Source organism: Coccinella septempunctata, chromosome 7 (assembly GCF_907165205.1).
Source record: "Coccinella septempunctata chromosome 7, icCocSept1.1, whole genome shotgun sequence".
In the NCBI taxonomy this organism is placed as follows: domain Eukaryota; kingdom Metazoa; phylum Arthropoda; class Insecta; order Coleoptera; family Coccinellidae; genus Coccinella; species Coccinella septempunctata.
This window is the reverse complement of record NC_058195.1, coordinates 20095561-20111402: the sequence shown is the minus strand read 5'-3', so window position 1 is coordinate 20111402 and position 15842 is coordinate 20095561. Positions and strand designations below refer to the sequence as shown.

At 35.6% G+C, this 15842-nt stretch overlaps 1 protein-coding gene across 2 annotated transcripts in view; it reads left to right on the top strand.

Annotated features, from left to right (window-relative positions):
- LOC123317891 (disks large homolog 5) overlaps window positions 1-15842 on the top strand; it is a 128119-nt gene that overhangs the window by 65509 nt on the left and 46768 nt on the right. For both annotated transcript variants that reach the window (XM_044904503.1, XM_044904505.1), the window contains exon 4: window positions 11006-11431. In XM_044904503.1, coding sequence (XP_044760438.1) covers window positions 11006-11431 — 426 coding nt within the window. The remainder of the gene's footprint in view (window positions 1-11005; window positions 11432-15842) is intronic.

Below are 15842 nucleotides of genomic sequence, written 5' to 3'. Positions count from 1 at the left end.
ATTTATCCTGATAGACATTTTACAATGTATAGGACATGTCAGTTATACCAAAATAATACACAACAATGAGTAAAGAAGAAGGGAAAAAAAACTTATTCTAAAGAATATCATTAAGATATTCTTAAACACTTGTAAAAACATTTCTTTTGCAGTACAGTTTTCACTACATTACGAAATTTCAATTTATTCAGAGGTTTTATGTCATTCGGCAATTTATTGTAGAATTTTATACATTGGTATATGGGCGACTTCTCAAATTTGCTTGTTTTATGGCCAGGAAAAGAAAAAACATGCTTATTTCTTGTAGCATAATTATGAAAACAAGATAGGTTGGCAAATTTCTGTTCATTTTCTCTAGCATAGAGAAGAATTTTGTAAATATATATATACATGTAAGTGTCAATATTTCATGCTTTATGAACCATGGTTTACAAGACGTTCTGTTCATTAAGCCGAACATCATTCGCATTATACGTGCTATAAATAGTCTGTGCAACTCGGAAGTAGCACCCCAGATTTCAACATTATATGACAAATGACTATAAACCAGACTGTAGTAGACTGATATCAAAGCACCGAGTGTGAGCGAACTCTTAAGTTTACTGATAGCATAGTAGGCAGCAGAGATTTTTTTACTAAGATATTCAACATGGCCAGTCCATCGTAGTTCACTATCAACCACAAGGCCCAAGAATTTTGTTGTCTCCTTAGACACATGAACATCTGAATCACAATTAAGGGCTAAAGGAGTGCTCAGCCTCAATTCAAATTTTATTAATTCAGTTTTATCAACATTTAAGATAAGTCTGTTTGCATGACACCAGGACTTGAACTTTTTAACCAGACTCTCACAGAGACTAACAAGCTCACCCACACTCTTCGCTCTCACAACAAAGGATGTATCGTCTACGAAAATAATAATTTTATCTGTCTTAACATAATGGGGCAAATCATTTATGAACATTATAAATATTAATGGTCCTAGGACAGAACCCTGTGGAACTCCGAGTTAAATTCGAATCGGGCGAGTGTACATTGTTAACTCTAACTGATATTATCCGCTTAGAGGTATAGTCATCCAGCCATCTCAGAAATAGACCCCGGAAACCCATGTTGTAGACCTTACTCTCAATGAAACTAGGTGCAATAGTATCAAAAGCTCGCGATAAATCGATGAAAATGCCAACAACAACATATCCTTCATCCAGTGAGGTGTACACAGTCTGAACAAAATCTAAAGTTGCTGTTTTATTGAATATCCGCGTCTGAAACCATGTTGACTTTCGCAAAGTTAGTTGAACTTATCTAAAAACTCAATCATTCTTTCAAGAACTATTCTTTCAACAATTTTAGAAAAAACATTAGGATTGTTTTTGGGCGGTAATAGCGGCTACACACTGCCCAACTCGGTCGGGCCGACAAATCTACTTGGTTGGGTCGGATGTAAAATCGGTCCGTGTGTAGCTGTGACCGCCGACAGAGGATTTGCCGGGTCTTGTCGTACGGCCTAGCCATCCAACCGCACGACCGACCGACCAAGTTGGATCGTGTGGAGCGCTGTCAGGTGGAAACGAACTCATTCTGTATTCAGATGTCGACTGGAGAGGTATTTGCTGCTGCAAAAATTGCCATCACCATTGATCCGAGCGATGTATACTCCAGCGATCGTGAAATTCAATCTTTCATCTTTCTTCCCAAACCAAATTTATATCGTACTCCGTACCTTTTCAGAAGTTGGAGCGGTACAGTTCAAAACATACACTGCTGTAGCCACTGCTTTTGCCCATACTTTCAAAGGTAAATTCTTGCTATGAATCATAGAACGCGCTGCTTCGACAATTGCTTTATTTTCCCCTTCAGCAGCCTCATTCTGTTCATGACTATAAGGCATTGATTTTCTGAAACTTATTCCTTTACTTTCCAGGAGTTTTCTCAATTCTTTATTGTCAAATTCTTTTCCTCCATCGCATTGCAACATTTCAATTTTTAAGTTTGTAGTTTCTTCTTCATTTAAGAAAATTGATAAAGACTCAACAACCTCGGATTTTGTTTTTAAGAAGAAAACACGACGAAGTTTTGAATAATCGTCTCTAAAACACACAAAATACCGAGAACCTCCTATTGAGTCTACCTGCATCGGTCCACACATATCTGCATGAACCACCGGGTGTAGTTGGACGATTCTTTCTTGTTCCATAACTAGCCCTATGTTGCTTTCCATACAAACCTTCACAGAATTCTTCATTAGTGGTTACTTCAGTACCATAACGTTAAAGAATTTGCTAAATATGATTTTTATTTTGGTCACAGAGACGTTCATGCCAAAGTTGTGAAGTATCTTCCTCTCAGTGGCGGATTTACATATTTGCCGCCAGTAGGCTATTCAAATTTTGCCGCCCTTACCATAATTATTTAGTTCAAAATATTAATGACAATTTTTGTGTCAGTGAAAATGTCTCTGGTATTTGTACACGTTGGTCCTAATAACAACTCATAATTATTGTGACCTAGGGAATCGATGTGTCCGAGTTTCCAGATCATATTTACAACGCAAAGATTAAGTTGAGATTTCACAAGAAATAGAACGTTTATTTCTGACTGAAAGAAAATTTAGTCATAGACTTCTAATAAGGTAAAGTAATGGATATATTAATTGATATTAGTCACACAGTGGTAGACATTCAGTAAACTTGATCATTTTTGTTGGGCACACAGTTCAAAATAGAATAGATAAATTCTATATCAAACGAAAAGAAGAAATTTATTATCATTAAGTATGGCACAGCATATATACATGGTTACATGGTCCATAGAAATCGTTGCAAAAAAATTAAGGGGGTGATTCTTCGTCAGAAAATAGGGTGGACCTTTAATATGCAATTTTCTTTTCTGAGTCCTCCTGCTTAGTTATAGCCCGAAAAGCAGTTTTCAATTTTTTTCTTGCGAATCGAAAAACTGACAAGAACGAAATCAAGCAGATATTTTATGCGGGGTAGAAAATCTCGGTGCTGTTCCTCTATGATTGAAAGTGCTAGAAAAAGCTACCCCTAAACATTGTTCCGCAAGAAACTTTTTTCCAAATCCGTATTTCAAAATAAAAGATTGATTTTGGATAGGTTGATCCATTCCTAATAAATAAGGTATCTTGTAGTTTCTTGGGAAAATTCACGAAAAAAAAAGACCGTCAACAAAGTGCATATCGAATATTTCTGCGTTTGTGCACACAATCATCTTGATGAGTATATGTGACAAAAATCTCAAGATGATTTTTTGAGAATGGATTAAGTTATCCAAAATTAATTTTTTATTATAAGATATGAATATCGAAAAAGTTTCTTGTGAAGCAAGGATCAGGGATGGATTTTTCTACTCCTTTCTATCATAGACGAACAGAACCAAAATTTTTTTGATGCCTTCCCGTCCGTATAAAATATCTGCTTGATTTAATACAGGAAAGTTCATTGATTTTCAATAAAAAAAAACAAAAACTGCTTTTCGGACGCCATCTTCAGGGGGCTGTAACTAAGCAGGGACACAAAAAAGAAAAGACCTTTCCTACTATTCATATTATTATATGTATTATATCGCCACAATCTAACTGACGATGACAATAAAATAGGAACGTAAATCATAAAAGTCTCACCTCGGGTTTCATAAAGCTTGATCAGGAAATCAACGCTTGATTGATCAACAGAAGACGTCAATTTGTTTTCAATCGATAATTCAGTCATGATCATTCATAATATCATTCTCGTATCAAATTATGTTCATACGTCCATTAAATTATTCTCAATTGCTACTTGTTCAATATATTCAGCAATGAAAAAGTTTCAGTGATTTCGTTTTAGAAATCAAGCGTTGATCGCACAATCAAAGTTTTATGAAACCCGCTGTTAAAATATCTTTCTGCGATGTCGTCATACGAAATTTTGTTTAGTTAAGACTTTATACACGAAAGAGCCAAAGCGTTCAGCTTTTCTTGGCTCAATGTGGTTCTTAGGTACCTAACTTTTCACCTTTTTCAAGCAAAAAAAGCTTCTCTCACCCGAACAATAAGTCGATGGTGTATACAGGGTGGGCAAAATTCTTTATCTACTGAGGGAAACTCGAGAACTATGGCAGCTGAAAGAAAACGGATGACACATTTTCGAGCTCAGAAAAACAAAGAATGGTGAAAACCGATTTTGAGTTATTAGCAAAAAATGAAATTTTGACGATTTCAAAAAGTTCTCATAACTTTTTTGTCTTTGAAGTTACAGATCTGAAACTTGAACCTCCTACAGAACCTTTTTTACGTAGAATCCACTGACTAGCACCAAATTTTTTTTCATTTCGAAACATCAGGCGAACTTTCGTTTTTTTAAATTGAATTTGTAATTTTTGAATTGGAAAAGAAGATTCTGTCAGTAGAATCTACGTATAAAAGTGACTAAGAAAGTAAGTTTCAGATATGTAACTTCAAACACAGAAAAGCTATGAGAACTTTTCGAATTCGTCAAAATCCCAATTTTTGATTATAACTCAAAATCTAGTTCTCTTTTCAGAATTGGATTGGTCATGAAAAAAGAGCTCGATAATGTGTCATCCGTTTTCTTCTTGCTCTGATAGTTCTCGAGATCCCCTCAGTAGACAACGAATTTTGCTCACCTTGTAAATAGAGGCAATAGAGCCATAGATACGAACTTCTGGACAAACATTTCTTGAATTGTGTTTTCGTAGGAACCGAAGAAACGCATCCCAACGATTCAGAATCTGGTTACACCAAAATTTTTCAACCTCACGAAATTTCAGTATAGAGTCCAAAGCGGCCAAAATAAGAGTGGAACAGGAAAATAGTAATGATGCACTACTTGGTCAGTTTTTTTTTATAATTAGCAAAAATCAGATGTTAAGATATTAATAGATATTAATAGATATTAAAATATCTATGAAATACAAGTATTTCAGTTTCTATAATTAGTGCAAGCAAAATTGTCCCAAAATTAGCCGCCCTCTGAAATCTGCCGCCATAGGCTGCAGCCTACTTAGCCTCTATGGTAAATCCGCCACTGCTTCCTCTGGTGCAACGTTAACTTCTTCCACTCTCTTTGGCTTCAAAACATGCATATTTAAGCTATATAAGCCAGTTTCAGTTCTTCGTCCTCTCAATTTAACTGCTCCATTCTTCTTGAATACACAGCCCTTTTTTTAGCAGAAAACGAAAAACCCTTTTCAATATTTCGACCAATTGAAAACAAATTCTTTCTAAATTTTGGAACATACATCACATTGTCTAAATAGTTCTTGATCCATAGTTATATTCATTTCTACATTTATATCTCCACTTCCATATGCAAAAATGACTTCATTATTGCCCACAGTTATTTCTTTAGGAATTTCAAAAGCTTGATAAGTAACAAAATAATCTTTGTGACTTGTCATGTGACTGGATGCCCCTGAATCAGCTAACCAAACATCTTTCATATTGTAAGGAATTGAAACATAAGCATCGCCGGTTCTATTTGCACTACTTGAGGAACTCGTCTCTTTTTCAATGTTTTTCTTCTCAGATTTTTGTTGACATGATTTTGCGAAATGTCCTATTTGATAACACTTGAAACATTTTTTAGATTCTTCACTATTAACATCTGATTTAGATGGTAATCTCATTTCAATTAATCTTAATCGTTCAGTAAGTTTATTGACGGATCTATCCTGCAATGGAACGGATTCCCATACACTTTCAAATTCAAAATAAGCTGAAGGTAATGTTGAAATAATTCTACTGATCAGCAGCAGTTCTGATAACTCGGATTTGTTGATTCTTTTGAGCTCATCATTCAGTTCCCGAAAATTCAATTGAAGACGTCCAATATGTGCCATCATATCTTCTCCAGTTGATTTTTCACTCTTAAAGAAAATGATCAAAAGGATCAATTCGTTGACCTGGAGTTTGCTCATAAATCGACGTTAATTTATCCCAAACATCTTTTGCTGGATTACAAGTAGCAGTTACCTCAACATTGGAATCATTTAGGCTTCCTACCAATATCAATTGTGCCAATGCATCAGCTTTTCGAAAAAGTCTCAAAGAATTATTATATTGTCTTAATTGTTCTTCTGTACTCCTTTCAGGAGGAGCTCTTGGACTAACTTTAGTCCCCACAGTAACATCAAAGACATCATGATGACGAAGAAGAAGCAATATTTGTCTTTTCCATCTAGACCAATTTGCTCCATTAACAAGTTTTTTAGCTTGCACTTTGAAATCGATATTCGACATTTTTCTATTTTATCTCGTTCGAGAATTTCAACCACTCCTCAAAAACGTCCTGGGCCAATGGGATCGAAATCTTATTATTAGATAAAATAGATAATAATTGTAGGAATTGGGAGAACAGATCTAACTCAAACTTTTTATTATGACAATCTGACATTCAGTAACTTTGTTTTTCAATATATACAACGATGAATTATTTCAACACAGATATTGTAATGATAAGGTATTTAGAAATGAACTAGGTCTTCAGGTTTTTTACTTTATAAGTAATCACTAAGCTTTCACTTACTTTCATGATCTTTTTCAGAGAGAAAAAAAACATACAATAAGCTAGTGACTATGTTTTATGAATTAAATGTCTCATTTTATGATTTTTAGCCTAGATCCTAGATGATCACGAAAGTGATCGGAAGCTTAGTGATTAATAATGAAGAAATAAGAAACTGAATACCTGCTTGACTTCCAAAAGTCATGAATCATTACAATAAGACGCATAATTTTATATTTTCAACTTCCTGGATTTTTGAAGAAGACATATAATTATAACCAATAATCTTGTACAAGTGGAAAGAATACTAAATGAAACGAATTTATTGAATGAATAACACAGGCCAACAAAATGAAAAAAAAAATTTGGTGCCGGAAATCTAACATCTGATTTTAGATGTTTTTAATGTGCTGATTCCAAAAATGCCACCAGATTTTTTCTATCAGCTCTAGTTTCTGAGACACACGTTACAGGTTAAATGGTATAATTTTTTCTGATAAAGGACAACAAATAAAGAGATAAATATGTACTTAATCGCACTGGGTTAACAAAAATTGGCCTTCAAGAGATGTCATGATTCAAGGAATACAAAACGTGATCAACGAACCTTTGGTTTCAAGAGAAAAAATCTTACTTCCGCCCTTGCATATCAAGCTAGGCTTAATGAAGCAATTTGTGAAGGCTTTAAATCGAGATGGAAATTGTTTTGGGTATTTGTCACTTAAATTTCCTGGCATTAGCACGGAAAAACTAAAAGCTGGTATATTTGATGGTCTTCAAATAAGGCAACTTGTTTAAGATCCACAATTCACCACATCAATGAACGAGACTGAATCTAACGCTTGGAGTTCATTTGTTCAAGTAGTACAAAATTTTCTTGGCAATCATAAAGCAGAGAATTACGTAGAATTAGTGGAAAGTATGCTTTCAAATTTTAATATTCTCGGCTGTAACATGAGTATAAAAGTTCACTACCTCCACAGCCACCTAGATCGTTTTCCAGAAAACTTAGGTGATTGTAGTGAAGAACAGGGGGAAAGATTCCATCAGGATATTAAAACTATGGAAGATCGTTATCAAGGACGATGGGATAGCCACATGATGGCGGACTACTGCTGGAGCCTTCAGCGAGAATGCCCTAGTAAACTCCATTCTAGAAAATCGTATAAAAGAAAATTTTTATGTGATTAGCGACTAATGTAATTATGTTAATTAAGTTTTTGCAAAAAATACTTAAATCCATGTGTCTTTGTTTTTTTTTAACTGTCAATAGTAATATTGTATATTATAACAGTTATAACGTAAATTATATACACAATTTTTTTAAAAAATCTCAAAAACTAGATCTGATAGACAAAATCTGAGAACTTCTTTACATTCTGCATCCAAAAATTACTCAGGAACAGTTAAAAAATCGCAGGCACCAAAATGTGTGTTGGCCTGTGTAATTGATCATTCGACAAATCATTTGGTAAATGTATTCTCTCTGACTCGAACATTGTTATTCACGCAGCTACTCAGAGATTGCAGCCTTAGACTTTCTTACTCTAAGACTACCCTACTTTCTTCCCTGCCTGTGATGATCTTCAGCCTGTTATTTTTACCTTTTTTCGCGATACGGAAGTCCACTGAACTGTGAAATCTTCTTTTTACTTTTCTGGATATTTTCTTGGAGCCTACAGTTACAAATCGCGACAATTGATCAAATCTGAATGCCCTGTGTTGTGTAAACCAGTTATCAGTGTAGAAGTAGTTACTATTGATATTTTTCCGGTAATTCTTCATAAATTTAACAATAGCTGGGATAAATCCTACTGAACCAGCTTCCAAATTTTTCATCATAGCATCATTAAATCTTAGGAGAAATTCACAAAAATCTTGTTTGATATTATCAATAGTGCTGCCTTCAGGACTGTTCAGGAGAGTCTATACATTAGTTGCTACTTGTGGACGCAACACTCTCGTTTTCTGAACAAGCTTGATTGAATACTCGGGTGAATCGACAATTTCCAGGGATAACATGTTTTCTGAAGGTTTCTTTTCATTAGCGATAATCTGTAAAAATTGTCTACTCTCGAGTGACAATATTGTGCAAGCGTTGTTTGTTTAATTGAATTATTTTACTATTGCAGATTGATGCTTGCATATCCTTTCAGCAATACCTACCCAAAAAACAAGGACATATGTTGCAATTCATATCAACAAATTTTTTTCTTTCGTTTTTTCATTGTAGCCTGAGGAAGGTGAAATATATCGCCGAAACGTTGCTTTAAGAAACCAAATTGTTTTTATTCAGTTCCTTATACCGAGATTGGTTACTATTAAAATATTTTTTCATTCTCCTTATTCTGTGATTTGAATTGGCAACACATCTTTATCATTGGGAGATAACCGATCAACAATTCATAGTTGTTTGGCCACTACATAATTTATTATTTAGTCCATAATCTACAAAACGGAAACAATCCGTGTAGTATTCCTTTACGGCCGTTTTCAATAAACTTATCTATCCATCGTTTCGATTGGAAACCATTGGTAACCATTCCTAAATATATCTACTGATAGATCATAGAAACGAAATCAGATGGTTTTTCTATCTTCAGTAAGTGAAACAATTGATTGATAGATTGAAGTTGAAGATTTATTGAAAACGGCCGGTAAACGCAAGAAACCAAGGCGCGAGTGAAAACTACGTAGGTAGGGTATCAAGTGGCAAGGGTACGGTAGCCCGACTACTCATCGGGATATCGGACGATTGATTTGAGGCGTAAGCAAAATTAAATACGAAGTGATCCGAATGCAGTATACTGGATGCTCGATACAAATATGTGTACGGGGTGTGCAAAATTGCTGGTGTGAACTGCAATTTTTCAATCCTTACAGAACGAAAATAAAGAGCCAGCACCTTCTCGATCCCTTTTTTCGAAAGACTCATATTGTCGTCAGCTTCATTCCTCTATCGTCTTTAGTTTAAGACTTATTGCCAAAATTGACATTTCAGCAACAGTGGTTATTATTTGCGTTTCCGCGAAGTTGAAATGAAAACTTATAAGCACTTTTCAACAGCAATCCAGCGGCTTCCTCTGATTTTTTCTGAGAATATTTTTGGAGAGCTACAATATGAAGTTGATCATAATTCTCAATTCGACTTATAATAGTTAATTATGAATTGATGTGGCCGATACTTGATGAAAATCCATAATTGAACTTGAAACATTATACGATTTTCACAAATGAGCTTTTGAACCACGACACGTGTTTCGCTATGAGAATAGCATCTTCAGGGGGGTAAAGGTAAACTTGAGTTTACTCATTTTGTGAAAATCATATAATCTGTTTCAAGTTTAAGAATGACGGTTTATTTGTCAAATATGAATAGATCGAATGTCAGTTAGTCATTAGTGGTTGAATTTTTCAGTTTCTTGGTTGTTCTTTGTGTGATTTGCACGAAATATTTGCCCACTAGTTGGAATTATAACGATTTCTACAATGATTTTACATTAATCAGTGAAAGTGATATACCGTGTTTTTAAAGAATTGTTATCCGTCAAATAACTTCATGTAAAAGCACCGAAATATCGTATCCTTAATTGGGAGCGCCCACCAAAGTAGCGTAGTATTGACATGGCACATACATGACAAAGGCGATGCATAATTTTCAGATATCGCACATCTGAGTGAAGAGTCAGTTTTAATTATGCATCGCCTCTGTCATGTATGAGTCATGTCAGTGTTACGCTACTTTGGTGGGCACTTCCACTAAGATCAAAAATTATAGATAGGAACTTATTCACAATATAGTAAAAATTTATTCGAAGGTGGAAGTACCGGACCTTAGTGAAGTACAAAACTTAATTTCGGAAAATCCATTTTATTTGATCCACAGGTCTTCACCATGCAATAATTTTTGAACGACATGAGGTTTTCACCAAGAATATGGACAAACAAATTTTATAATCGCCAACTTGAAAGAGCTCTGTAGATAAACAAAAAGCGTTACGATAACCGAAACCTCTTCGATCAAAATGACCATCTGAGATCTTACAAAATTTTGTAAGCATGCAAATGACTCTAAAAGTAATATTTCAACCAGTCTTAGGTCTAAATAATACATTTGAAACACGAGATGGCGCTCATATCATTTTAGTCACTTCGTTTACTATCTTCCTAACTCTATAATATTTGGCTGAAACTGCTCAATTAGCCGTTGAACTTTTAAGGCACAAATCAATTTGTACGCAACACTCTTTGTGATTGGAATGCGTTTCAATAGCGAAAGATAGAGTGTAAAGCTACCTATTGATCGCAAATAAGGTCTGCGTGAAGATCTGCAGAGTTATTCGAAGATCCCAGACATCCACTTTAATTTAAGTCCAAGAAATGCTTCGAATTAGAACCATCATATCGTGGAACATACTATACTTTTGTAGCTTTTATTAGTTACACACACAATAAGTAATGCGCCCAAATGATTTCAGGAGATTCAAGTTGCAATGAAGAGGAAGATGAGAACGAGACGACCCCATGCAACTCTCCGAAAGAAATAAGAAAAAGCGCGCTTGTTTCTGGAGGACTCTTGAGAAATGCACATACTCCAATCTCACTGCCCATTAGACAGTCAGCGCATAGAACTTCGAACGGATTGGAAGAACCACGATATCTTTATATGGATACAATGAAAACTTCCAATCTGGGAATTTCTCTGGTTGGTGGAAATGCTTCTGGCATCTTCATTCACTCGGTTCAGCCTGATTCGGTGGCATACCGAGCTGGCTTGAGGACAGGAGATCAGATATTGGAATATAATGGCAGCGATTTGAGGGCGGCAACCGCGGAAGAGGCGGCTTATGAGCTAGCGAAACCAGCAGATAAGGTGACTGTGTTGGCGCACTATAGGATTGACAGTAAGTGTTTCAAATATGTAGTGACAGGTATGAAGCTGTAACGGTTTTTCAAATTTCGCTTATGATATATATACATTACTGGATAGCGGCCGTTTACACCGTTTCATATGAAAATAATATAATTCGTAAACCACGTTTATGTTATTGAATTTGGAATTGAGAAAACGTGGTTCAATGAAACGTTGGTCATTAGTTAGACGACGAAAAGAATATAATCTTCGATTTTTATCTGACAGAGGGTAAAATTTCAAATTTGCAAGGTGGCGATTGGCTCTACAACCTTCAAATCTTCAATTTGCGATGATGCATTGGTGCAAGAGCGGCTATTGCGCTATAAACAATTCAAAGTGCCCTGCTGGTATAATATTACACTAGCAGGGCACCTCAACGGATCTTTCCAATATTGGTTTCATTCGAAAGCTCTCATTTTGCTCCGTTTTGCTCATCCGTCCGTTCATTTTGCTCATTTATACTATACGAGTTTTCGGAGAAATTTTTTTTCTTTTCACCCTAGCGCGTGGGATCGTTTTGCTCTCATTTTGCCCTTTTCAAATCTACAATTAATTTTCCTCTACCACTTACCTTTACCGAGATATAGATAATCAAAAGTGCCCTGATGGTGTAATATTACACGAGCAGGGATCTTTCCGATATTGGTTTCAATCGAAAGCTCTTGTTTTGCTCATCAGTCCTTTCATTTTCGTCATTTATACTTCACTAGTTTTCGGAGAAAATTTTTTTTCTTTTCACTCTAGCAGATGGGATATCTGCGTTTCGCTATCGTTTAGCTCTTTTCAAACCTGCAATTAATTTTTCTCTGCCACTTACCGTTACCGAGATATAAATAATTATCACTTCAAATTTGAAGTGCCCTCCTGGTGTACCTAATAACACACTAACAGGTCTAAGGTATTACCCAACAAAGTGTCCAATGGCTGTTGAGTATATATATGATTTGTTTTTCTCAAAATTAATTAATAAAATGAGAAGAACAATCATAATTATTCGGGGACGAGCAAGAGTAGTATAATTAATACACATTACGTTGGTCTTGAAGAGTGCTAAAATTTATCATTGAAGAACAGAAGTATAGGCCATATGCATGTGTGAAGTGTGGTGGGGAGCACAATACGGCACATTGCAAAAAAAGCAACAATACCCCAGCAAAATGTGTATTATGTAATGGTCCGCATCCAGCGAACTATAGAGGGTGTCAATTTTATCATGACCTAGTCAAGAAACCTGACAACGATAATAATAGGTTGAACATACAAAAAACATCATTCAACAACAAACATATGGATAATCAATTACCAACACAACAGCCGCAGAAAATGAATTACGCTGAAGCTCTACGCAAAAATAACAAAACTACAACACAAAATGAAGAAAACAGTTCAACAATACTAAGTACCTTTTTAACAGAATTTAAAGGCATGTTTCAGCAATTAATGCAACAAAATAGCATGATCTTGAGCATGCTCTCAACGCTGATCAGCAAAATTCATTAAACTAATTAGAATAGCACAATGGAATGCCAACGGACTCTTGCAACACAAGAATGAAGTTGAAACTTTTTTACAACACAACTTTATCGACATCCTCCTCATAAGTGAGTCACATTTCACTGATAGGTCATACTTCAACATACCAAATTACATCACCTACTCTACCAACCACCCAGACAACACAGCACACGGCGGAACAGCAATTCTAATTAAAAACACAATAAGCCACTATGTAATGCCAGAATACAAAGTTGATCACCTTCAAGCTACTTCGGTCAAAGTAAGAATGTTCTCCTATGAATTGACAATATCAGCTGTCTATTGTCCCCCTAAACACAATCTGAAAATTAACCACTATAGAGATTTCTTTACCACATTAGGCACAAAATTCTTTGTCGGAGGAGATTTTAACAGTAAGAATACTCTCTGGGGCTCACGATTAACCACCACCAAGGGACGAGAGCTGGCCAAATTGTTGCATGAAAAAAACTACTCCTTCTTGTCTACTGGAAGTCCTACATACTGGTCCAGTGATCCGAATAAAACCCCTGATCTACTAGATTTTTTTATAAAAAATGGAATAGCTTCATCATATATGGATGTATGTTCAAGCTATGACCTATCATCAGATCATACTCCAGTAATAGCGTCACTGAGCACCTTGATAATCAATAAAAAGTCTCCACCAAAACTACATAATCGAAAAACCAACTGGGTTGAATACCGCAAATTAATTCATGAGCGGGTCTCTCTTTCCTTGAGACTGAAGGAAAAAAAAGAAATCGAAGAAGCACTTGATTCATTTACAACTATTCTTAAGGATGCAGCCATCCAAATTACTCCAAGAAGTTGCAATGACAACAAACCAGAACCAATACCATTAGAAATTAAAAAGCTCATTGCTGAAAAACGCAAAATAAGATCTAGATGGCAAAACACACATGCTCCTGCAGACAAAACAGCATTCAATAATATAAGCAATAAACTTAAAAATAGGCTAAGAGAATTGAAGGAAGAATCATTCAATATATATATATCACCGGATTGAACCGATACGACAACTCGATATGGAGACCTATAAAATCCAAGGTAAAGCCAACAGAACAAAATGTCCCAGTGAAAAACTCAACTGAAACCAATGCTAGATGGGCTAGAAGCGAAAAAGAAAAGGCGAAATCACCTGACAGAGGTATTCAAACCAAATGACCAGGTCATTGCTGAAATTGTTGAGGAAAATATTTCTAACATCCCTACAGAAACTCAAAATATAAAGTTCTTAACACCTAAAGAAGTATACAAAGAAATCACTCATCTGAACCTTAAAAAGGCACCAGGTATTGATGGAATAACTGCAAATATGATCAAAGAACTGCCTAGAAAAGGGATTGTCATGGTAACCTACATCTTTAATGCTATATTGAGACTCGGGCACTGGCCCAGATCACTGAAAACAGCAGAAGTACTCATGATACTGAAACCGGGCAAGAATCCACACGAAGTGACATCATATCGACCCATAAGCCAATAATCTGCCAATAATCTCGAAAATATTGGAAAGATTATTACTTCAGAGAATAAACGCCGAAATTCCCATAGATCATTGGATTCCTTCACATCAATTCGGATTCAGACAAGGTCACTCAACTGTCCAACAAACGCATCGAATAACGCAAACCATAAACCAAGCGTTTGAAAAGAAGCTATACTGTACTTCAGTCTTTCTGGATGTGAGTCAAGCGTTCGATAAAGTATGGCATTCAGGACTCCTATTCAAGATAAGAAATATTCTTCCTCTAAAATTCTTCAATTTACTGAATTCATACCTTACAAACAGACAGTTTAGAACTAGAGTAGGGCATGAAGTATCAGATTATTGTCCCATTCAAGCTGGAGTCCCACAAGGAAGCGTGCTGGGCCCGTTCCTTTACCTACTTTATACCTCGGATCTACCAATAACAGCTCACACTACAACAGGAACATTTGCTGATGACACAACAATAATGGCAGCACATGAAGACCCAGCAACAGCGACTAAACTAGTACAAGAACACCTAGACAAATTACAAATCTGGATGAAAAAGTGGAAAATAAAAATAAATGAAACCAAATCACAACAAGTAGACTTTACACTGAGAAAGCAACATTGTCCTCCAATCAAATTGAACAACATAATAATTCCACAAGCTACATCAGCAAAATACCTAGGCTTTCATCTAGACACTAGACTAACCTGTAGGGAACATATTATCAAAAAAAGAAAACAAATTGACCTGAAAGTCAGGGAAATTAATTGGCTCATCGGAAGAAAATCCAAGTTACCACTTACAAACAAAATATTGTTGTATAAAACTATCATCACCCCAATATGGACATACGGGATAGAAATCTGGGGATGCGCAAGCAAATCCAGCATAGCTCTGATCCAAAGAACGCAATCGAAAATACTTCGCATGATGGCCAACGCCCCATGGTATGTGTCCAACCAGACTTTACATGAAGACCTAAATATACCATACGTTGAAGAAGTCATCAAGCATAGAAGCAAATATCACCACGCAAGAATGGAAAACCACTCAAATATTTTACTCCAACCCTTACTGGCAAACACCTTATCAAGAAGATTGAAGAGACATTGGCCAGCTGATTTAATGGAATAATGAGATTCTCTCACTGGAGATAATCTCCCCGCTCTATTCAAGTCACTTGACTACTTGTTAACACATTAACTTATAGAATATTATTCTGATTGTTAATAATTATTGGGATTAATAAAAAAAAAAGAACAGAAGTACAATTGATAAATTATGAGAGCTGCAAATCGAGAGTACTAAGAAATAACCACTAATCGTTGGTTTCGAGAAGTGCAGAAGGCTGAAAAGTAACATGTATATCGAGCAAGATTA